Source organism: Spea bombifrons, chromosome 10 (assembly GCF_027358695.1).
Source record: "Spea bombifrons isolate aSpeBom1 chromosome 10, aSpeBom1.2.pri, whole genome shotgun sequence".
NCBI lineage: Eukaryota > Metazoa > Chordata > Amphibia > Anura > Pelobatidae > Spea > Spea bombifrons.
Window position 1 is genome coordinate 33,409,635 of NC_071096.1, and position 26,276 is coordinate 33,435,910.

Below are 26,276 nucleotides of genomic sequence, written 5' to 3' on the forward strand. Positions count from 1 at the left end.
CTGTAAGAGATAGCATGCCTGTGACACTCATTGATGCTGGGGCAGTCTCTAAAGGTTAATGCCACTCTGGGCCACTGTATCCCTCCTGCGCAACCTGCCCATACGGTGGAGGAATGGCAACATGTATTCCAACTGCACTTATCTTTCTTGGCAAATAGTTAACTGCTAGTGACACTATTATCAATTTTATTTTAATCAACCACCACCTCTACTGCTAGGCTATGCTGTGCATCCACCACCAAGTCTGCAAGTCCCATTCACACCTCTACACATTTCTATTCTGTATCAGAGCCATAGCAGTCCCCTGTGTATACATGTATCACCCATTCTGTCTGAAATTCAGGGTAACTAATTAAACCCTTTTCATTTGAAACCCACCTGGTCTGATTGGTCTGTTCATCTATTGCATCAACAGCACTCTCCACCGAGCTCATCAGAGACTGTATCTGATTGGCCGTCTCCTTCAGCAAAAAGCGTGTCACAAACTGGTCGACATTGGAACCTCTTTCATACACCTTTTAAAGGAAAAACACACTGTAAGGAACAGCAAGAACATGCAAGGTAAAGTACAGCTGATTATCACTACCCCCCCCCCCTTTGCACTGGGTTCATCAATTTATTTTTGTGATTTAATTGATTTCATTTCCCCCCCTCAAATTAGTAACCAAAGTACATTCAGACCTTTCAAAAAGTATTTGTGCAAAAGGATTGCACAGAAATAAAAGAACGTAATAACATGTTCATTATTAACTAATGCAACCAAGTGACACACACAACATACTCAGCCACACACAGACTATCTCCTAGACAGCATCAGACTCGAGAAGAATGTTGTGTGAAGTTTTAGAAATTAGTTACGCGGATAGATAACAAATCTTTGTGCGCCCCGATGTACAGTGATTACTAAAAACCTGGAATAAAAAAAAAAAGAAAAAAGAAGTAATTAAATAGTTTCTGGAGCTATTTAAAGGAAGGTCTGGGTAACATAGCGCACTATTTCCCCAGACATTTCATGGAGCTTACTACAGTTCTAGTACCTGTTGGGGGAAGGTTTACGGTCAGGATCACCCCCTCCCCAAATTCTACATAAAAATATACATTAAAAAGATATGGCTTGTACATAGTTAAATAGTATCATTTAGGGGAATTAGCTAATTGGTAGGGAAGAAGACAGATTGCACTGAAAAGAATTTTAAATAAATTCATTTATGCATCCGATCCTTTGATATTGAAAACTAGGTAGATGTGCTATTCCACCTGCCCTACTGAATTGTATTCTTTAGAACGAAATGCAGCATTATAAACATCATTCCGAGCACCGTTCAAAGCCCATACCCTTCAAAGAGAGATAATAGTTTCATCATGTCAACTTTTGCCTCATTCATTCGCAGGGAATGCTAAAAGGCACCGATTAAACCATTAGTCGACGGAATAAGTGAAAACAGAAAAGCAGACACCCTTGCACGTTTCTGGCTATTTCCGCGGAGAAAGGGTTATCTCGGTGAGTTGCAGTTATTGATTCCAATTTCTAATTAAGAAATAAAATTCCTGTGCTCGTTATCTGGATAAAACAAACCCGTCTCCTCGCTAATCATCTCTGTAAAACAAACACCCAGCTGAACTCTGCTCGCTACCGTCTGCTCGGCGCTCGCTGCCAGAACCTGATTCTTTTGTTCCTGTTATTTTATGTTTTCACTTTGCAATTTGTTATAGAGACAGGATATTTTTACTGCTTCTATTCCGTCAATAAAGAGCTGCCAGGAGATTTTTCATTTTCAATGGAACGGGGGGGGGGGTTTGGGGGGTTGTTCTTGTACCAAAAATAAACCTGAACGCTGGGCAAGATGATTAACTATTTGAGTGGGCAGAACGAGGTATCTTTAGTGATCAGATCCCTGGCACAACGAGTAAAAGAAGTGCAATAAATTCAGACGGGCCGTGTTAAGTGGGGAACGATTAGGTTTTAGTCCAGATCTAAAACAAAAACGTTCGCAATTGTGTGATTACCTTGCAGAAACAATTATTTCCCTAATAAATATTGTCTTTACAATACGATGGTGATCAGAGACCCTGCATTGCACACTATTTAGATGTTAAGACAAGGCTTGGCTGACGTCTACTGGCGACTAGTAGAGTAGGACCATAAGACACAGGGGAATAACGAGTTGTTGGCTCTATATTTATAGTATATGCATGCGCTTTGGAGGTAACCAGTGACCTACCTTTTGGCTAACCCACTCTATGGGATATATGAGTTTTGCCTCTAAGAGGAGCGGACATCCATTTGTTATACATAAGTCATATCGTTGCTATCATAGGAAACTGTTAAACAATAACCGGTTCATGCTTAACACTACAACACAATCATAAGTGTATTATCGATGAGATTGAGATAAGCAGTTCATTTAAACCTCAGCGTTACGTTAACCGCCCTAACAGACTGAGCGGTGACATATTAGAGGAGAGAGAACATGTTTTCTCAGAGCTGTGTACTTGCTGTGTGATAATCTGAAGTAATTGCAGCCTAGGTTTATTCTATAATTATAGCTGTATCTTTAGAGAATTACATAAAGAAAGAGGAAAGCTTATCTTAGCCAGGCTTTTAAATACAGCAAACGTATCCTAGATTTGCGGTGAAAATGTATATAGCCACGGAACGCAAATGTAATACCTATGGAACCCCTATACCAAAAAAAGCGGCATTTGTGATTCCGATTATTTCCGTTATAAACCTTTTGAGACTATGCTAACTACATAGTAGATCAAACTATCTATGGTTTACAGGTGTACTGCTATGATGCAAACGCAAGATGGTTGTAACACAAGATAAAGGGAATGTTTGCATTGCCTTCTAATGCAATAAATCGAAGACCTCCATTGTCTGCCTTTCTGTTCAAATTCCTGTAAATTATACTACTGTAAGCAGTTCATGTTTTTTTTTTTATTATTATTACATTTGCAACTATGACCATTACACCAACCAAGAGTGGAAGCTGTTATAGCTGCAAAGGGGGACCAACAACATATTAATGTCTTTAGAATGTATTTAGAATGCAATGTCATAAAAGTCCCTGTTGGTATAATGGTCAGGTGATCCCATACTTTTGCCCATGTAGTGTATTTAGGGTTGGGAAATATAACCACGTACATAGTCAAATTAATTAGTAACAGACAAAGTGAAAGCCACCCCAGATCTATAAATTATACAGTAAAGTTATATGCGGAATACGTAACCTCTACAAGAAGCTGATTTCTGGTTATTTGTTGCTATAGACGAGTTCAGCACTTGGACAGCGACCTGTTCCTATTCTATGGTTAGAGCTCCGAAGAACCACTGCTATCCACGGAAAACATGCAAAGCTCAACAAGCTATCAAAAATCAGGCTTCTCTGGAAAACACGGTACATGTAGGATGACATATGAATAACCTGAGTGAGTAACTTAACACAGCATTACTACCTTTTTCACACAATGCTGCTAAAAAGATTGCGGGTAAAGCAACGCTGGATGATTGTCATTACCCTTTCTTTACCCTAATCACCAATGCAAACTCCAGACTGTAGTGGGAGATAATACGTTTTCTAGTTTAATCGTTTGATAAGGCGTTTCATTGGAACAATTACTTATTGATTTGTATAGCACCATCATATTGTGTATCGCTGTACAACAGGTAAACGGGGCATACCATGTAGTGCATCACATAACATCTTGGACTTACAGAAACAAAAACGAGTTTACAATCTACAATTGCCATAAAGTAGCGCTTCTATACTAATAAAAAAAACATACAAAAGGTATAGAATCATAAGGGACACCTCTGAGCTCACACTCTATGAACGTGCAATACGTTAACAGCGACTTATGAGCCAGTCTGTAATGCAAATTAAAAAAAAATCTGTTCATTATTCTTACATTTTATTTATAGAGCTCCAGTAGATTCTGTAGCTTGTGCCTAGTAACATCCATACATCCCGTTACGGCGATGCTTATAATAACTGCTCCATAGTGACCTCAGTCACAGCTCTGTGCGAGCGTTACTCTGTCTCCGCACGTCACATCGACTCGCTAACATCTCACCATATTCTACTCGTATCAACCGACTAGAGAAGACTATCACTTGTCCCAATTGATTTTCCAAACCCCCTGTTTGTTCATCACCATTGCTTTCTGCCCAATTCCTATAATGCCTCCCTATTATTCCTACGGGATTACTATTTAGTATCTATGGCAACCGATACATCAGCTTTCAAAGCCACCATCAGGTTATCTAGAGTTAATATTGTAGATTTATTTATATATATATATATTAAAAATGCTTCCCTGCTGGGATTTTAACCCTTTGAAAACATTACCACACTGGGTATATGTGAAGCTACAGTTGTTCTTCCGGCTGCTAATGAAGGTGAAGAAGCGCAACACATCTTAGTGGTTAAATGCCAGTAAAATTATCACCTTGGGATGCTACACAGCAATCAAGCAGACCGGGAGACTTAACAAGCTTTAAACTGATTAATAATCCTCGGAACACTTATTTTCTCATTGTCTTGCTAAAGGGACTAAAATAGTGAGAAGCTCTGTGACATAATTAGAGTTTCATTAAGCCCAAGGAAAAGAAATGTCTGCTTTCTGAGCTGTTACGGACTACGGCTCCCAACCTGCGGATCCATGGTTCAGCTGCTTGAGCTTATTAGAAACTCGGCTCGGCAGCAACTGGGGCGCTTTCCTTGATTAAACTTGGGTTTTTAAATCAAGAATGTATTTGCTTGAGAATCAGTGAACAAATATGTCTGCTTCTGTGATTTTTTTTTTTTAATGAAGAGAGAATACCAGGGGTATTATCGAGATTCTATGATCTGACAGCAGAAGGCTATCTGGGTTATTTGCACTAGATCTTCTTGCGAGTCTAGGACTGTATAAACAGAAGCCGGGTTATTAGAAGGCGTTCCTTATACCCTGCTGCACTTTACACTTTTATAATAATAATCCACGTTAGAAACGTCATTCCTAGTAATGGCGCACACTCCAACCCATCCCCGCAAAAATCTTTCAATCATGACAAATTTTGACCTAGCTTTTCAGGGAATGGTTAATTGTCGCGTGATGCAAAAGCAGACGCTGAATGTCGCTTAAAGGTTTGCGTTTTTTTATGTTTATCGCGTTATTGCATAACCCGATCGGTCTGCGTTGGCGTGGGCATTTAATGTTTTGTCTATAATGGATAGCACCTTTAGTATCGGCATATGCATTACTTTCCAATATGTCTAATGTATTTGTCTTTGCGAGTGGCGATTCTTAGCTTATTGAGAATTAAAGATAGTTTGAAAGATGCCAGACAAAAAAAACCTGATTTTTCAAAAGGGTCAACCTAGTCCCTTTCAGAGAGAAGTTTGGAGGCAAGAGAGCTGGTTAGATATACTCGCCGCAAGGTTTAATGCTAAACGTGATGTATGAGGCATCAATGATATCGCACATATAAGCCTTAAAATCGGGGTAATGTACCATAATAAGTGATATTTTGAATGGTCCATCGTTGAAGCCCAGAGGGGTATATAATACATTATGTTCTATGCAGAGATTCACCACGAACACTTAAAGTGTCTGTATTGTGGAAGATCACACAAAAAAGGCAAAAAAACTAAACTGAGATCAGACAACCCGCAGGAATCAACGGGTTAAAAATAACGTGGCAAACCGTTTTCTACTAGAAAAGATTTTCCGGATTTAAATCCTGCTGTACGAGTGACACCAGGGCATTCTTCGACTCAGGTTTTATTAGATAAATTGTTTCTGACTTGTAGCGAACGCACCTTTTGACGGTGAGCGCCAACAGCCTTTGCTTCTGCTATTTATATCCCTGCTTCTCCGCGGGCAGCAATAACAAGTCAGCCCAAGACAGGAGAGTTTGTGCAGTAATTTAATTGGCTGCCTATCAAGGAAACTGTGGGGGGCATAGGGCAACAAGAGGGGGTACAGAGCAGCTGCGTGATCGCAAAACTGCCATTTAGCAGCAGACAAAAAGTACGGAAGATTTTCATGTAATTAAACAAGTTAAAAAAAGGGTTTATTCTGCTTTCTCAGACAAAAGAACCCTTTTATGCAATTTATATACATTATATAATCTACATAGTCATGTCATTAACCATCTAAATGGTATTTAAATTAACACATTTCCATTCAAGGTAACGTCTTGAATAAAATTAAAAGGTGGGCTGTACGTAGTTATATCATAGATATATATTATATATTATACTATTTGTTGTAGAATAAAACATAAGCTCATCTATGCAAGCTCTCGATACTAAAATATTCAAAGAATAAAATGCACCTTTTTTTTTTTAATAAAAATATATTGCTTTAAGCTATACATGCTTCTAGAGCTTAAATTATCCCTTTTGCTTGTCACTATAGACAGTTATAAATGAGAGAATACATTTAGAGATATTTTTAATAACTATTTCAAGCAGCAAATACATCACTTTTGTTTAATATGTAAATATTAGGTATATGATTTTAATATTAATGGAGTGTGTTACAGCTCACAAGATAATGTATGCTGTATGGACAAAAGTATTGGGACACCTGACTATAACACCAACAGGGACTTTTATGACATCACATTATAAACACTTATAGCTGCAAACGGGGGGGGGGGGCTACATATTAATCTCTAACAGCTTCCAATCTTCTGGGAAGGATTTCCACAAGATGGAGTGTTTGTGGGAATCTTTGCCCGTTCATCCAGTAGAACATTTGTGAGGTTAGGCACTGATCTTGGACGAGAAGACCTGACTCACAATCTCCGTTCAAGTTCTTTCCAAAGGTGTTTGATGGGGTTGAGGTCAGGGTTCTGTGTGGCAAGTCAAGTTCTTCCACACCAAACTCATCCAACCATGTCTTTAAGGACCTTGCTTTGTGCATTGGGGCGCATTCATGCTGGAATAGAAAAGGGTCTTCCCCAAACTGTTCCCACAAAGCTGGAAGCATTGTCCAAAATGCTGAAGGGGACATAAGATATTTTGGACAATGTTATGCTTCCAACTTTGTGGGAACAGTTTTGGGGGGGACCTTTTTCTTTTCCAGCATGACTGTGTCCCAGTGCACAAAGCAAGATCCATAAAGACATCGAACACCTTTGGGATGAACTGGAATGGAGATTGTGAGCCTGGCCTTCTTATCCAACATCAGTGCCTGACGTCATAAATGCTCTACTGGATGAATGGGCAAAAATTCCCACAGAAACTCCCCAAAATCTTGTGGAAATCCTTCCCAGGAGAGCTGGTGTAGCACCAACTACATATTAATGTCAATATGTTTAGAAGGCAATGTCATAAAAGTTGGTTCGTGTAATGGTCAGGTGTCCTAATACTTATTTTGCATACTAGTCAGATGTTGGCAAATCTCTCCTTATTTATTTAGACTTTTCTTCAAAGCTTGAGAAAGTGTCATGCAAAACACTTGTCAGTTTTCTGACAAGCACATATGTTCGTTGCTTAACAACTTTCCCTGCCTCCTGATGCTGGGCATCTTTCCGTAACCTCCCCTCTTTTCTGCATCTCCCTTGGGCCCCCTTCTTTCATACAGTCACACATTAAGTATCATCCCTGTCAAAAATTAAGGGAAGCTTGGTTCTCTTGTTCTCCCAGGTTGAGACAGGATCACTCAGTGTGTTCCCCACAAACACATGAATTACGATATGAGACATTTGCAAAATGTACGCGCAAATTTTTTTTATATAAATTCTAAATATGGCAACATATATAATCAGTGTAATTTAGTTTGTTGTGATGGAAACAGTGTTCTAGAATGACTAGTAGGCACAAGGGAAAGGGGACTTTGTATCTTCCAAGTAGAACCTGGAATGAGTTTTGAGGTCACTGTAGCTAATGGATGCGGGTAGGATGCTGAAACAGCCTGTCTTGACAAATACTTTGCAAACCTCGACAAATTACCTTCTAGATAATGCACCAGAGATGAGTACTCACTGTCAGTCCCCTGGAAAACAGCATACCGTGGACTCATAATATTGTGGTATGACCTGCTGACAACTCTGTTTGTTTTATAACAAAAGAGTGTAAGCACTAGGTTAAGCCTGGCTGATGTGTGATACACAAGGTGGCCTCAACACCCGAAAAGCCAAATTAATTTCTCACGAGGCAAATAGTTTTAACAGGCCGACAACAAGCATACAGATCTTGTGTTACAGATGATCTCTTTAAACACCCAGTCAAGTGATCTTTTTTAGCCTTATGATTCTTTTTCATATACAATAATTGCCAAACCTCAGGTCAGTGATACTAAAATACATGGCACCATTTTGGTAACTCACCCTCTTGGTATAATCCATAGCCTTCAGGATGGACAGGTTGAGGGTCTCGAGAGAAGACAGGACATCTTCATAATCTCCCATATGGTCTGCAAAATAGTCTGTGGAAATAGAACTCTAGGTTATAAACTGGATACAAGGAGTCAGAGAAGTAATATGGAGAGGATATATGAACTGTGGGCAGTGTAGAAATGGAAGGATCACGAGATAGAGCTTTAGGTGGGGAGGTGGATGACTTAAGATACATTGGAAATGGAAGGCAAAGCGGGAAGACCCCCACCGGAGCACTGAGGGACCGGAAGGATCATGACATTTTGGCCAAGGTGTAAGGCTAAAGAAACTGTATTGAGACAGAGGAAGTATCTTAAGATGGATGATGGGTTGGGAAATTAGTTCCACTGCAGGAACTTAGAGGACTTACTAAAGCCTCCCCTTGTTAAACTCTACCAGGACCATTTACAGCGGCATCATTCCAAATCAACGAGGGCCGTTTTTTCTGGCTTAGAAAATACACAGAAGATGCTGACTTTAAATTGTCACCACATGCTCTTTTTTCGTACTGTTAGACTCGTGTGCGATCTTTCTAGCAAGTAAATACCTAAGATTATATAACCCTAATGCTATCTGCCTATGATGTATCTTTTGTTGAAATGATACAAGGAGCTAGAATCTTACCGCAGAGCTCCCTGGTGTCCACATTACTGGAAGAGGTAGCAAGGAGGGGAAACAGAAAGGAAAACAAGTAGTTATATTATATACAGGGAAAGAGCAGCAAGGAACGAACCCAGGGGATGTAAACCTGGGATAAGGCTGAGGTGTTCAGAATAAGACAAGCGCTGCTAATTTTATTGGCTATAATACTAATTAATGGCTGAGGTATTCCAGTCACTATTAATTCAGAAGGGGTCAATGTCCGGGATATGAAAAGATCACTGCTGGCAAGCCTCAAGTCGTTTTTCATAGCATTATAGACAGAGTAAGTGGCCAAGCGTTTACTTTTTATGCATCTGCAATGATGAATGTGGCAGATTAATTAGGATCGGTTTCGCAGACTTCATTCTATAAGCAGATAATTTACCCAGATCGGAATTGCAAACAATATTTCCGACCGTAACACTTTCACGGCCAGGGTCATACCTAAGCCCCAGCAAACCTTGGGTCCGCAAAATGAAACGTCAGTCAGGAGGCTTGACAAGGCAGGGGGGTTGGCGAGGTAAGAGGAGAAAAACTGTCCACGGATCCAAAACATGTCACAGAAACAATTACAATGAGAGCATGGCAAGGATTGAAAAGATAATTGGATTTCTGCCTAGAGACCCCAATTACAGCAGAGCCAAAGCGATATTACCTGAGCTTATTCACCTGTCCTCAACGCTTGCCGCCAATCTAATTACGCCAGCATTGCTGATGGGTGGCGGTGCTCAGTATTATCTGGAATGACCACATAGACCACTGCAGCTCTCTGGCAGCCAAAAAGGGGTTAAATCGATACCTTCTAGAATCCCCTTATCTCACTGGGAGAGAAATAGGGTAGTAATACATTAAGCACCAAGCACTAAAGCATGGTTTCCCCGTCTGTAATATGTGCTCTACTACAGAATGGTCCAGAGGGAACTGTAATGGCATTTGTTTCATTTAATGCTGGCTGCTTACTAAAGAAATATCAGAGGTGGTATGTTGGGACAAAAGAGACGTTACATATATATTGTATACACTATATGAACAAACACCTGACCGTTACACAACTTTTATGACATCATATTCTAAATACATAGATATAATACATAATATGTAGTTGGTCTCCCCCGACCCCTTTACAGCTAAAACAGCTTCCACTCTTTTGGGAAGGCTTTCCACGTGATTTTGGGGAGTTTCTGTGGGAATATTAGCCAGTTCATCCAGTTGAGCATATGTGAGGTCAGGCACTGATGTTGGATGAGAAGGCCTGGTTTGCAGTCTCAGTTCCAGTTCATCCCAAAGGTGTTTGATGGGGTTGAGGTCAGGGCTCTGTGCGGCCGGTCAAGTTCCTCCACACCAAACCCATCCAACCATGTCTTTATGGATCTTGCTTTATGCGCTGGGACGCAGTCATGCTGGAATAGAATAGGGTATTCCCCAAACTGTTCTCACAAAGTTGGAAGCGTAACATTGTCCAAAATGCTGAAAGGGACACACCAAGATAGAATGCAATGTCATAAAAAAACATGTTGGTGTACTGGTCAGGCGTGTGTATATATATTCAACAACTCAAATGTCCGTTTTGAACTGGAATATTGCGTATCTTGTGACAGAGGACCAATGAAATATACAGTAATATGTAATAGCATACTCCACAATTTACGGCCAGTCACGCTTTATTTTGGAATGTCCCGTCAACTGGATTTTTATTTTTTTATTGCTCGGGCAATGTATAGCACCAAATGCTACCTTTAAATATTGGATAAATAATGAAAAAGTGAATATTAGCCCTAGACTGTGGCATAGGTTTGTGAGCTGAGCATTTGAAGTCATGATGCAGAATTCATTTTAAAGTACAACACAGGGAGGAAATTTCTAAATCCAATAAGACAGGGCTAAAAGGAACAGAAGGATTAAAGTCTGTACCGTCTCGCAGCATTCTAACAAGTTTTTAGGATTAACACGGGACCAAGACATCTGTAGGGTGAATACTGTGATAAAATTACCTTAATCTCAACACAACACTCAAAAAGGGTAAAAAGGCAGATAATGTAAAATTCTCAGGAGTGTTGCATCCTACCAGAGAATGCAGAGAATGTATTAAACACAGATGGCAAATAAATAAATAATGGAAGCGTTCTTAAAAGTTAATGGGATTCTGGCTTAAGAGCTCTCCATGCGGAGCAGATAATTTACTAGCAGTAATCGTGAAGGCTGGAAGATAAGAGTGCTCTTCACTGGTGGATTCATCAGTAAAATTGAGTCTCGAACACGCTGTACCAAGTCCGTATAACTATTCACCATAACAGATTGTCAATCTTCAACCTACCTGCTCCAGGACCCCTTAAGTACACTTTAAACCAAAGAGTGCTTTTGACATTATGTCTATTAGTAGCAGAGAGGGTACAGTCATCTGCCCGAAAACATGCAATATCCTGCAATGAGTTTTTCTTAAAGGTTTGAAGAAATGCGTCAGTGCATAAGAAACATCTCATTAGCAGAACTTGAAATGTTTCAGGGTTTGGGTATGTTTTGTCATTATTGCTACATTTTATAGCAGGCAAAGGGCTGATATTGATATCCCGTTTTGATTTTCTGGTCATTGGCTATGATGACCTTTTTGGCTTCCCATTAACTGAAGTCAACAATTCAGAGTAGATACCTATTTTAACGTCTCTAAGTATGCTAATTTAAGCATAACTTATGTACATTAAGTTGTTAGCGACTCTTATCACAGGAACCGGGTCCAATGTGGCAAGAACTGCAACTTATAAACATACCTAGGAGCCTACTTTACAACACTCCTTGACCTTCAAGTCTTATAGTCCACCACAATATGTCTAAAGCCAACCACTAGTGATCACAACCATTGGTTCTAATATCTCTTCTTGTGAGATTCTGAAGTCACCCACATTCAGGCAGGGATTCAGATTGTGATATACAAGTGAGATGAGCATCAATTGGAATACTCAGCCATCATTCAATAGAATAAGAAGGAGTCCGCTCCCGACTGTGGGACCCTTGGAATTGGCCAATTCACCCTATGACACTAAAATAAGGGTAACAAACATACGTTTTCAGCTATGACCATAACCCATTTAATGCCAAACTGAGCCCAAAATAAATTATTCTGGTGGGAATATAAGAATTCAGTTGGTGAAGCTTTTCAGTAATCAAAGGGTTAGCAACAGAATGTGCGGAAGCCGGAGCTGTATTTCACGCAGGCTTCTGTCTGAAGCAATTTCATAACATACAGGATGATTAGTTAAATTCCCAGGAGTGAACCCAGATTGTTAATTGGCATAAATAGATAATATATGAATTTTCTGGAATCAGACCCATAGTCCCCCCCCCACACACACACTTTCTATGACAGCCTTAAACTGCCCCTGCATCCACGCCATGTTCAGTCGCACTCTTTTGGGTGCTGCAACCCTAATCTGTCCCAGCGCATAGCAATGTATGGAGCTTACAAGCTTTTACTGACAGCCGAGGTGCGGAGAGAGTTAGAATCCCCGCTGTGAGGCAATGAGCACGGACTCTGTAATAAGGACTAAAATGCAGAGAAATAAACAAGCCTTTTTACGAGGGTTGAATGCAAACTGCTTTAAACCATTAACAAGACTAAAGGGTGGGGGTTGCCCTTTAACAAAAACTTGTGGGGGGCATTGTCACCTTGTAAGTAGAAGGGAGGGTAATTCACCTTGTTACCCTGGTGGAAGTTACTGTGGTCCTCTGGTGACATAGCAGTAGGAAGCGTTGAGCGTACATGTACCTTGCACATCATAGGCTCACTTTACTAATTCATTGAAACATTTGGCTGTGCATTTTTGACCGTTCAAGTTTAATAATGAAAACCTAATGGTCAGACGTGTGGGCTTTGAAAACTGCATTACTTAGGTCCAAAGTGCACAAAACACAGGACTGGGCAAAGAGTTTAAGTCTCTTGTCATGTTCTACGCTAGGTATTATGTTCATTGGAAGTAAATTTGAACCCCTACTAGGATTCTAGTTTGTGCTGTAACTGCAGCAACATTAAATAATGGATCTTCCCGGGTAACTGCAGAATTTAATAAAATGCTATAAATAGAAAATAATTATGCTTCACATATGCATACAAAATTACACAAATAGATAATTACAGATCTGAAAAAAGTATATTTATTAGCTCTATCCCCCTGCTATTACATCAGTCTATTAAGAAGACTAACACTGGGTTAGATAAGTCTAATTCAAGGGTGGGTAACGAGGTCCAAGAGCTGTCCTGCGTTCTGAGCTCCTAGACATAAAAAGGGACATCAGGGAGGAAAATAGACAGACTTAGCGTCCAAAGACACTGTCCCCTCTAAAGAGTTTGGTTATTGTTACCATGTTACCTGACTTGGAATGGGCTTCATTTTATCCTGCAACTTTTTGGGTCTTGTTGCCAGTAAACTAATTAGCTTTAAAGTCAAGTACATGGAGATTGGAGCAAGCTGAAGTATATTGGTGTACATACAGTATGTCTAGTGTATAAACGAGCCTGAAAATAAAAATGGCATACATCATGTCTATACAGTGAAACATGCCTGATATGATGCACTTTTTATTTATATCGCTGCGATTGGGTTAGCCTCTTTTGGCTTGCGCCTCTTGCCAATGTTCGCTTGCAATATTACTGTGTACACACACAGCCCAGGTAGATCGCAAGTGCCTATTATTCAGATTTAATTTGATTTGTTGTATGCTGTAATATGGAGAGTATTCCAGAACTGCAGGTTATTTGTTTCGCATGGATATGCACTGCGCCGTTACCATGGAAACAAATGCCATGGAAATCTCAGTAGTAGCCATCATATCTTCATTAATGCAGACACCTGGGATGACAGCGGGGTTTCGGCTGGCAGCTACAGTATGTAGGACAGCCCAGAGGAAACTGGGCAATGGTGGTAGGGCTCACCACAGGGTAACAGAGGTATATACAGCAAGGTCATACAATTATACGAGGATGGAATATTACAATGGAGATGGCTGTATACAAGTATATCTTAAGTCATTTGTATTAATACAGAGAATTTAAACATGCATGGTATAGCCATATGGTTCCTGAACCTGAAATTAAACCAAGGACCAATTACTGTTTGAGTCTTTACAGCATAAAGAAATGGGCAGACTAGATGAGCCCATCTCCATTCCAGTTCATCCCAAAGGTGTTTGATGTGGTTGAGGTCAGGGCTCTCTGCTTCCAGTCAAGTTCTTCCACACCAAACTCATCCAACCATGTCTTTATGGGCTTTGCTTTGTGCACTGTGGCGCATTCATGCTGGAATAGAAAAGGGCCTTCCCCAAACTGTTCTCACAAAGCCGGAAGCATAGCATTGTCCTGAATGTCCTGTATGTCCCCTTCAGCATTTTGGACAGTTTGCAGAAGGTCCTTTTCTATTCCAGCATGGCTGTGCCCCAGTGCACAAAGCAAGGTCCATAAAGACATGGTTGGATGAGTTTGGTGTGGAAGAACTTGACGGGCCACACAGAGCTTTGACCTCAACCCCATCGAACACCTTTGGGACGAACTTGAAAGGAGATTGTGAGCCAGACCTTCTCATCCAACATCAGTGCCTGACCTCACAAACGCTCTACTGGATGAATGGGCAAAAATTCTCACAGAAACTCTGCAAAATCTTGCAAAAAGCCTTCCCAGAGTGAAAGCTGTTATAGCTCCAAAGGCACCAGCTTCATATTGATGTCTATGTACCGTATTTAGAATGCGATCCCATAAAAGCCCTGTTGGTTCTAATGGTCAGGTGTCCCAATACTTTTGTCCATATAGTATAAAAGCAGACTATTTGGGCATACTAGTTGACGTCAAACTCGGTAACCATATGTAATGTGAAGCAGCAGCTGCTATAGCTAACAAACTACTAGCATGCATTACAAAAGAATCAATGCAAGGTCTGAAAATATAATTACGCCTCTATACATAGCATTAGTTAGATCTTATTTAGCATATGCAGTTCAATTTTGGGCACCAACTCATAAGCGTTATTAGATTGGAAGCAGTACAAAACTCTGTTACAAAGCATACAGGAGCAGAGGGAAGTATTAGACCAAGGGGGAAATAGCTCCACTTTTCATGCCCACGCACAAAGAATTGCATATGTTGTATTTGGGTCACAAGTCACTGCAGAGTTTTACGGTACTCCGACCCCCCCCCCCCCTAAAATGTGCAAAGCTATAGGAAACTTTCATGGACAGCTGTTGTCAAATTTCGGCTCATCAGTTTAATTGCATCAAATTAACAATCAGAAAGCAGCTCATGTCTGGTTCACTTGGGCTGATTAAACAGGACTCCTCTGTACACTAGAATGAACATAACCGGATCCAGATTTTGGTTAGTGCAGATAACCCTCCGATCACGGAATAAGGTCGCTTCTTCACTACTTCAGCCACAATCCTATTTCTACCTAAAATACTGCAGCTGCTTCACACGGGCAGGCGGTGTAAAATGCATCAGACAGGTTGACGTGTATTCAAAAACAAATCCCCATTATCTATAGTTATTCCTGACTCTTTTTCCAGAACTCTGACTTTTCTGGATCAGTTTATAGATAAATCTCCAGAAAGCAGCTAGAAGCAGGAAAATGTTTGTCTACAAAATGATGTGTTAGGAAACCAAGCTTAGAAAGTTGTTTGTTTATTTTCAGACACAATTATACAATATTGTATTGACGTTTGTCAGGCGGTGGTCTTGATCTATGGCAGGATATATATATAGATATATCTATATCTGTATCTATATCTATCTATAAACGTCATGTAAAAACTATATATGTCTGTCTCACCTATAAGTGCGAGGATTTCCGGATAGAAAACCGCCGGGGTATTTATTCTGTTAGTGGAGGGGTGGAAGTAAAAAGAAAAAAAAAAAAAGGTGACCTTTGGGTAATTAAAGTACTGAATGCCCGACACTGTCATTACAGGGGAGAATAAGGGAGGGCATATGATGTAGAAGGGAAAAATGGAAAGCAATTAAAATAATGACCTTAAGCCTTGGTAAGAGATAATAAAACACGCTTAAATGCTAATGCCAGCTCTATAGCTGCCCTGGGAGGTTTGAGGTTTATGTTTCCCTGGCCAGCAAAGGAGTAACAACGCATGAAAACAGAAAATGCCTTCACGTTCTAGGCATCAATAACAAATGTGTCCAAAAAGAGATTTGAGATTCTAGAAAAGCGGTAAATTAAAGAGTTTTTTTTTTTTTTGCATAAGCATGTTTTAAAAAGAAATGACATGTTATGTACAAGGCATTCAGTCGCTAGCGAAATCTTATCCAGCTGTGAAACCGTTAATGATACCCCAGCAAAACTGTATGTAACTATGAAAAGGTTAATACGACAGATTAAACACAAATAAATGTTTAATCAGAAGTTATTGCAGGAATTACGCAGCATTCAGCTGAGAAAGCAGAAAGGATGAGCACAATTTATTTTGTCTACATCTAGGTTTTACCGCATGAGTATATGGGACAGTCCCTTTTATAAATGCAACAATGCAGAGAAGAAAGGTGCGCCAAAAAAGAGGCAATTTAAACAAAATGAGGATTCTGTGCCCCACTGATCAGAGATTGGATGCACAATGTTCTAATTTAGAACACAGACATTAGTTATTTTAGTCTGCTACAAATTATAAACAGCCCCAGACTTGTTAATGGCATTAAAAGACAAGTAATGATAACAAAAACCTTTTTTAAATGTACGGGTTACAAAGAAAGGAAATCCCTCTATACAATTCATTTGTAAGTCTTTTGTGCAAGTCCTCTTATAGGGATAGCCCACCAACCCGACCACTGTAGTAATGCAGAAGGTGATATGATTTATTGGGACCAAAATAAAGTGACATGTAACATAAGGTCAGGACATTAGAGAATATAAGGGCATATAAGAGGCGCCAGAAGCAATGCTCCAAATGGAATTCCATATACACTATATGTACAAAAGTATTGGGACGCCTGATCATTACACCAACAGGTACTTTTATGACATCGCATTCTAAACACATAGACATTAATATGTAGTTGGTTCCCCTTTGCAGCTATAACAGCTTCCACATTTCTTGGAAGACTTTCCACACGATTTTGGAGCGTTTCTGTGGGAATTGTTGCCCATTAATACAGTAGAGCATTTGTGAGGTCAGGCACTGATGTTTGACTAGCAGGCCTGGCTCACAGTCTCCAAGCAGTTCATCCCAAAGGTGTTCAATGGGGTTGAGGTCAGGGCTCTGTGGACTTCTTTGTACACTGGGGCGCAGTCATACTGAAATAGAAAAGTGTCTTCCCCAAACTGACCCCACAAAGCTGGAAGCATAGCATTATCCAAAATGTTTTAGTATGTCCCCTTCAGCGTTCTGTTGTTGGAACAGTTTGGAGAAGGTCCTTTTTCTATTCCAGCATGACTGCGCCCCAGTGCACAAAGCGAGGTCCATAAAGACATGGATGGATGAGTTTGTTGCGGAAGAACTTGACCAGCCGCACAGAACCCTGACCTCAACCCCATCGAACACCTTTGGGATGAACTGGAATGGAGATTGTGAGCCAGACCTTCTCATCCAACATCAGTGCCTGACCTCACAAATGCTCACCAAAATTCCCACAAACTCCAAAGTCTTGTGTAAATCCGTGGAAGCTGTTACAGCTGTAAATGGGGAACCAACTACATATTAATGTCTATGTATTTGGAATGTGATGTCATTAAAGTCCCTGTCGGTGTAATGGTCAGGTGTTCCAATACTTTGCCCATAGAGAGTATTATACATATATGCAACTAGGTTCCAACACAGCAACCTAGGTTCTCTTGCAGCACATGGCTGACATCCCCTTTTTACAAATATTTCCGGGGTAAAATTGTTCCTTGCCTTGCCCATCTATGAACAATTAAAAGAGTAGACCCGACCAGGGTCCCTTACCTGGTGTTGTCAGAGTCGATGGTGTGAAACAGTCTCTCGAGTTCCTCCTCGTTGAGTGTCCCATCTGAGAAAAAGGTTTGGAACTCCTCCAGAGACAGCTTTCCATCATCTGAAAGATACAAGATAGTTAAATGTATGCAGTGAACACGAGAAGAACCTTGTAGAGTCTCGGGATATAACACCAGGCATCAAGGTTACACAATTAATCTCCATCCATCCAAAAATACCCTGCATTCTCAAAAAACAGAATAGAAAAATGCTATGAATTTTAATGTTGGAAAACATCACTCAGTAGAGCATTGTATCTATGGATTCATGTAATGCTCCAGTTAAGTACTAGGTTATAGTTTGAACATGCTTGACACAGCCTGTTCTACAAATCCCTGGTATTAGTCACACATATAATAAAAGCCCTAGATCATGGAAGCCAGCCAGAAGCCATTTTTCTGGATCCTAACAAGATTACTGGCCACGCTATAGATATATTAAAACAATCCCTTTAATACACAGACCGTAGATACACACAGCTTAAATACATGATCTGCTGGAATCAGACGCTCCTTAAGCCAACATCCACAGCAAGCACACTTTACTGAAGCCACAATATACATAATTAACTTGATTGAGCAGCTACACAAATCACAGCTTCACAGAACCGCTAAACAGAGAATTATACCGTTCTTTGCTTTAGCCGACATACAAACACACTGTCCATGAACTAGAATACACAAAAACACTTTACTTAAATGACGACTTGATACTTGCAAACTTCTGGGTTCCCTTAGTTGGGACATCCAATGGTGTACGAGGTCACACAAGTGACAATGACAGCACATTCTACTCCACTAGTGACACCTTGGCTCAGTCTCTTCCTAAGAACCAGGAGAATGGTTGGGATGGCCACCAGTCAAGATGTATACCCTGCTTTTGGGACTAGCCCAGCCGATCTGGCTCAGGAAAACCCCATATTCCAGACCTTGAAATTTTCACAGTATCATTTTACAGCCACTGAAACGTCTTCCGCAGCGTAACAGAAAACACACAGCACCACTTGTACAGTTTAATAATTCAGGATTCTCATTCCAGAGTCTCCTTGAAGACTAGGAGCCCCGCGGAGGGTAATTAACAATGTACATAGAAAGCATAGCCTGTTTTACTTAATTGAATACACATATCTCTGTTTAATCTACTCAGAAAAGGTCACAATCGCAAAATAGAGCAAGGTCCGGGGTTTTAGTGGAAGGGTTTTTGACCGGGGCATACAAAGAGGATAAAAATACAGTATTTATTTGGATGTAAGCCTCACGCACCCCCCCATAAAACCAGTGCAGAACTTGGCTAAATCGTTGTCCGTCATTTATGTGTATTCAAGTACGCACCTGCAAACATATTCTTCTATATAGGGGTGGAGGGAGTGCATATTTGACCTGTGGAGATGGAGGCATGGCCCAGAGATTGGCTATTACTTTGACCTATGTTACTTTGTAAGTTCTTGATTTTTTGGGTTATGTCATTAAGTTAGACCTGCCCCAGAAATCCAACATTCTAGGGTTCTAGAAAGGGGGGGGGGGGGTCATGCAAAGAAACCAGCATAAGAAACTGGGGTCCTGAAGATGCACGCTTTGAAGGGTCTTATTGTAATAATTTGGTACGTGGGTTAACAGGGGGATCAGCCAAGGAGTAGAGGAAAAGAATCTGGGTAGGTGTGGACAATGATGTCCAGGCTAGCTTCTAGATCACTAAGGACATCCGCCCCGTCAAACAACCCTTTTCATAGCCATAGAGATGGATGAGGGGAGACCCTCAGAGTGCGAGGGCTGCCCACGGCTATCATCTAAGAATGTATTAACCTTGTTAACGGGTGACAATGACCGATCAAAATCCACCATTTTTTTTAACAAATTGGATGAATGTTAAATGGTTACAAAACCCCAATAATTTATCCCTTCCTTAAAGAGTTGAGATTTTCATATAGTCATTGTTCTACAACAGTGATGGATAGATACCCTTTGTGAACTATGGTTTGGGTGGGAGATTTGATACATATAACCTGGAGTACAGGAGGTAAGCCTCACGCTTTTATCTATACCACCAGCACTGGGTGGTAACGCCACAACAATATCACTTCTTCAGTAAACTGGTCACAATGCTAGAGATGATGCAGCTGAATGCCAGGGCCCTTGAATGGAGATTGCTGAGTCAGATTGATCCGGATTTATTGACTGCTTGCCGATTATTCTGCGTTTCAGCTTCAGTCAGCAGATTAACCGATTCCCCTTTGCTGCATAATGAACTAATCAAAGCTGGAGAAATTAAAGCATTCCAGATAATTTATGGGTTTGCCACAAGCCCCTCATTTTCAGGCTGAAACAGTCTCTTCCTGCATACATCAGACAGCCTGTTCCTGGCTCTGTTACTTACTGTGGTTTTCACAATAATCAGCGCGCTATTTATTATCTCCAAGTTTTTTTTGTTAACAAATGTTCTCTGTCATAGTTTGGTTTAACGTGTAAAAGGGATAATTGCCAGCACCGGAAGACTGAAAATGTAATATTCAGTTTTAATTGTCGTTTTTCCATCCGCCTACTGTACTATTCTGTTCTCCACTACTCCTTTAAAAGAAGCTGGCATAAGTAGGGCATACAGGTCCCTACTTTACACCCTATTTCTTCCTTGCAAATAATTTCTATCCGATTTAAAGTCTCTGCAGCTACCCAAGGCAAAGAATGCTAGAAGATGAACTAGGGACGCTGAAAGGATATTCTTAGAATTCTGCTAAATGCTAAATTTAAACTCTCGGTCTGGTGCAGAACAAGGCAGATGACTACGCAGCGGCGTTCCGAACAGGTAGGGATCCGTCAGGCACGCAGTAACACCGTAAAATCACGCTTACCGTGGATATGCCCAATATAGAAATAAATGTTACGTTTCTGATTTTGTACTTGGGTGTAATACCTCCCTCCCTCTAAAAGAAAATGAAAAGTGTGAATATTACTCCCAGAACTGTCAATCAATTACCCCATTCTGTGCTGTGCCGAGTAAACGACTGCATTGGGATTCAGGCTCTAGAGCACTAAGGGTTAATTCAATACAGAAGTCATTGTATGTTCTATAAGGCTCCCAAAGTATCAATGCAGTGGCTTCCCTGCATTTAAGATGTAATGATTATTCAACATCATGGTCCTAATAACTATTGTAACCTAATTATGAATCCTACTATGTAAAATTTTTGTTTTGTTTTTAAATTGTTTACCTTTCCAGCTGAAAGATATCCGTAATGTATTTTTCTAAGAAACTGTATCCAGTGGTGTAAATATGTATGTTACATCGAATATGATTGTGATACTAGTGATCCATAGAACATTCAACTACTGAAATATTTGAAACCCGTAAGACTCTGCCGCAGGAGACCGAGCGGTTAATGCGTCTTTGGGGTCCTGCTACATAAAGGAGAGGATTAGTCTCCCAGTATAACTCCAGAAGCAGGCGTATTTGGGAGACTGGGTTTCCATGGCGACACTGAAATGTGAAAGTGTTAGTCAGACCCCTGGGCAGTGGGAATGAATAAAATGATATGTTATAATTTATATATAGAGAGCACAAACTATTTACTAGCCACTTTACACCGATCGTGGGGTACAACATACTCCAAAGATACAGATTCACAAGGTAAAGAGAGCCCCCTTCTTGCAAGCTTATGTTCTAGAAGTAAAGATCTCTGGTAGCAACACATCAGATTACCATAGAGAATATCTGCTCATTTTTTGGTGAGTAGGCTCTAATAGATATTCCTCTTGGTAATGAGGTACATAAACCTCAAAAACTATTCTATAACCAAGAAAGCCCTTATTCTGGATGTGTTAATTTTGACATGACCAAGAGTATGATTCCAGACGTTGTTGATCAAAGTACCTCTTCTGTATGAAAATGAATCAAAATGAGTGGGTTATCGATTCATTCATACCAAAATATGCCTGATACCTGCACCATTGTGTGATATGGAGAAAGGGAACTGGAAAACAAAGACTAGTCTATGGACGCTCCCTAGAAGCGGGGATCCATATTTTACCAAATGCGGCTTGTGAAACAGCCATAGTTCAATCTACATTGTAATACCGAGTCTAACCGTAGAGTCATCTAAAACTAACGCCTATTTGTATAGCGGTGACAGCTACTTGGGATAATTGGATATTCAAAGATCACTACTCCCTCTCATGCCTTGGAACCTTCAAAAACATCTTAAAGTGAGCGTTATGGCCATTTACAAAGATGAAAGACTTTTGTGTAGGCGAGTATGCAATTATTGGCGTGGGACTAGTGACGAGAAGTTATTTTGGAATATGTCTGAACATTAACCTCCTTTCAGGTTATACCTGTCCTACAATGTAGTTATCCATGTTGGTGCGGTGTATGCAGAAGAACATTTGTGATCTCCACCACTTGTCCTCAGGGGCTGCTGTATGGTAACGGGTCACTCGATTTTGGGCCATGATTTAGTAAAACTGTCAACGTGAAATCAGCACTAGTTGTCCTTCGAGGTCTACATGGTTCACATGTGATGACCAGAACTACGTAACGTACAAAAACATGATAGGCGTGTGCACGGTACATACTAGTGGCTAACGCTTAGAGGAACTTGCTCCTCCTTACACTCCAAGGGTTAAACCATGGATTTTTAAAGCCAGAAGGAAGGACCCCCTGCCCTGTATAAAGCCCTGTCCCACAGCCAAGCAATTTCCTTTATCCATTCAGTAATTTAGATATTAGAAGCCGAAAACGGCTTTGGCAGCTGAGCCTGATACTTCCGAACAAATCATTTTAACAGAGTGTGTTCTCCGCGGAGCAACATTTTCAGGAACTTTTATGATCCATTAACGGCGCCAATTGTTTCGTGGCATTATTGAAAAGTAACGTGTGATCACTCAGCCAAGATATGCACCTTCAGCATCTCAACCTCCCAAGATTATTCTAAGAAAGCGTCTCGCGTTCAGCTGCAAATGAGTTACAGCCTGGGGCGACTCATTTATCCTCAAATGTGTATATTCCGGGGTTCTGGATTTAGCACGTAACAAAGATGTACGAGTTAAATCCTCCGGAGACGGAAGGCGGTAAAAGGAGCAGTTCTGCCTGAATTTTAGCCGAAGCGGCTATGAACAGGCTCTTGGTTATTTCAAATGAACTCATTAATTTGTCAGTTGTTTAACTTTGCCTTTGTTTTAATTACTGTACTGGGAACCGGCCCAAAAAAAATCTCTTTGGTTGTATCGTCTCAATAGCATCCAAGTTAACAATGCAAACAGAAAACAACACTTTGGTGCTCAGTAACCAGCGGTGGGCAGGCGGTCTCTGTCATCTTTAGTTGTGACCAAGGCGCAATGGGTGCTTTATAATTATTATTTATACGGTGCCAACGACCTCTGCGGCGCTTCTTACAGTCCATATATTCAAAGCGTCTGATGATACTAGAACAGACTAAGTGACACATTAGGGAAAGCGGGCCCGGCTCGCAAGCTGAAAGTCTTTATTTATAATGAATATTCTACAACAGACCCAACGGAAGAGGGAGGTACAGGAGAGTTATAGGATACACTATATCACTATATTCTACAACCTGTTCCCTTCGCTTTGAACTTCAAACACTATGGACGGAGGTCGGATCTGCAGTGGGTGGATTTGCTTTCATGTAGAAATGAAAGCATTTCATGGTGTTTCAAAGAGATGATCTTCCACACTCAGTCCTCGATTGGGCACTGGCATTTGCAGAATCTTTTTGAAATTCTTGGTACTGTTTTGTTAATGATCCCCCCCCCTCCCTCTCCAGTCCCTTGGAAAAATCATTGTGGATAGCTGTCAAATTTCTGTTTGTGGAACAGCCATTAAATCTCCCTCTACCCATTCCCACTCATTAGTGACTTTCCCGAGCAGAGATGAGCTTTGAAAAAGGGTGGCTGAAACTAGGGCTTTATAGCTCATCTTACATCGCTAGCTGTAATTGGCATCCATCAAAGCTAGGAGATGCTGCCTGTTGGGTCCAACCCAGCTTTGAGTTATTGTGGGTGACCTGTGGCCTTTGTCCTTTCTCTACTGCTCTGTGATGAAGATCAAAGTGATTGTGTAATTATCTTTTCCTTCTCTAAATGCCAGGAAAATCTAACAAAAAAAAAAAAGGACCTCAGGAACATGCCAGGAGCAGAGTGGAGTTTCAGAATTGGCCACCCAGCATATGTGTCTACCAGCATTACACTAGAAGAGAAAACTGAACCATATCAACATGTATCTTGAACTTCGCCAGCCAGATTCCACTGTAAAACAATGCAAAATGCATTTGAAAATAAAAGGTATTTTCAAAATTGAAGGAGAATTCCGGAGATTTTCATGTTTAATTCCAGGTATCCGTAAATCCCATGAAAAGATCAAATTATACTTGGGGACTTTAATCTAAGAACATCTTCTTAGCAAAGGCTCGCGGCCTGAACTATATGTCAAGACAGAAAGCTATGTAAAACCTGAAGATGCTTCCAAGCGTATGCTTAATAAAATGTCAAGCATAATATATATATTCATGCATAATTTAGAACCAATATAAAAGGAAAAATGTAAATGCCTGTATATAATATACATAAAAACTCATACACTATAAAGAAATTAGCATAGGTCCCGTTGACACCATGGTAATTGTCTTAACACTTTCAGTTCAACCTGTCTTAAACCTTCCACTGTCAAAGTCATTAGCACTAGCTTGCACTGGTGTTTTTTAATAGACATTTTTTTTTCTTCCCCTTAAACCATTTTATTGGTTTTTCGGGAAAGTCTTCTAACTCTAGAGGCCAACAGATCATATAGGCTGTTGATAAGTATGTGCTTAATTCAAATGAAAATGGATGGAAAAGTAGCCGGATTTGTCCAGTTTTAGGCATTGTAAGATATTAGAGATCTAGAAACACTTCTCGGAGAGATCTAGAAACATTTCTCGGAGATATAAATGACAAATGGTTACAGCCAGCCCAGGGGGGGAGAAGGTTTAGTACAGCGGCTGTCGGGGGGAATTTCACCCTGTGGCTGCGTGAGGTTATGCGACTCCATCAGTTTAATAAGGTCCCACGAGTACCAACACGGCCAAAAAACCTCAGTAGATACACAGTATCACAAGCAGTAAAACAAAGAAGAACCAATAACCCGGATTTCAAATTGAAGGGGTGGCTCCATAAAAAGGGGAAACGGCGTTTGGAGAGAGCATATAAAAGCATAAGAAATGATGTGCTGTGCTACCAGAATTCCAGGCACAGGTTGTCCCCTCACAGCAGAGAGAGGACAACCAGGACAAGGTCCACAAATGTTCCATCCTTGTACGTTCTATGACTTTTGCACAATATTAAAGACACAAGTGTTCCGCTGCTGTTGTCAAAGACAACACTAGCACCTCAACACGGTATAAATAGCAATAGGAATTCTTTTCCTCTGTTAATAAATAATACAAAGACACCTAAGAATCAGTTACCCCTTTGTTTTAATCATCTCTGTATCTGGGTAAAACGAGTACGTTTTGAAAAAGTCATTTCATTTTGTATTTTTATTTTTTGCTTAAATTGGCATAAATTATTACTATACAGTGAAGTTTATAAAATAAAAAAACATTATTTGAAAAATGTCTTATATGCGTTAAAAATATTTGGCAAGGTGCTATGGCTAATCCCATAATAAGGAAGGTGTTAAAGAGATCGAACAACACTAGAACCTCTACTTCCAGGGAAAACATTTATAGTTACATAGTTAAAATAGAAACTTTTATATAATCCAATAAAACAATAAACAAACAACAGCTGCTGCCCCCCCCAGAAGCTTTTTACATTGAACAGTCCTTTCTGAGAACAGTACGACCATCATGGCGCCTTTCTTCCTTATTGATAGAGTGCTGATCGATAGCTTTTTAGGAAACCGCAGATTTGTAATTGGCTGCCAAGTGGACTGATCAATGCTTAAAGCAGGTTTCCCCCAGGAGAACCAAAGATGGAGATCTACAGGGGTCCCCAAAACGCTACCTCTCCCTGCCCCTCAGTAATTTCCTTTATCTGCAGGGTGTTGACCAGCTGCATTAATGAAAAGGCCATCTTCACGTAAGAGCAAAATATATCAATATGCTTCGCAGCTGCTCGTTTCACATAGAAACCGTTCAGAGACGTAAACGTTGGGTTTCTTTCCAAAACCATCGCAGGCTTTCAACACACAATTTTGGCAAAGCCGACTGTGTCCGTATTTATATAGTTTTTTTCCAAAATTATTTTGGACAGCGTCTGTCCTCAAACCTCCAGCACTAGATCACAGATTGAGCACAGAT

At 40.4% G+C, this 26,276-nt stretch overlaps 1 protein-coding gene across 1 annotated transcript in view; it reads right to left on the reverse strand.

The window, feature by feature from the left end:
- Positions 1–26,276, reverse strand: part of NECAB2 (N-terminal EF-hand calcium binding protein 2) — a 39,503-nt gene that overhangs the window by 9,812 nt on the left and 3,415 nt on the right. The window contains exons 3-6 of the mRNA XM_053449485.1: positions 17,942–18,050; positions 8,999–9,024; positions 8,327–8,424; positions 379–515 (exon numbers count right to left, since the gene is read on the reverse strand). Coding sequence (XP_053305460.1) covers positions 379–515; positions 8,327–8,424; positions 8,999–9,024; positions 17,942–18,050 — 370 coding nt within the window. The remainder of the gene's footprint in view (positions 1–378; positions 516–8,326; positions 8,425–8,998; positions 9,025–17,941; positions 18,051–26,276) is intronic.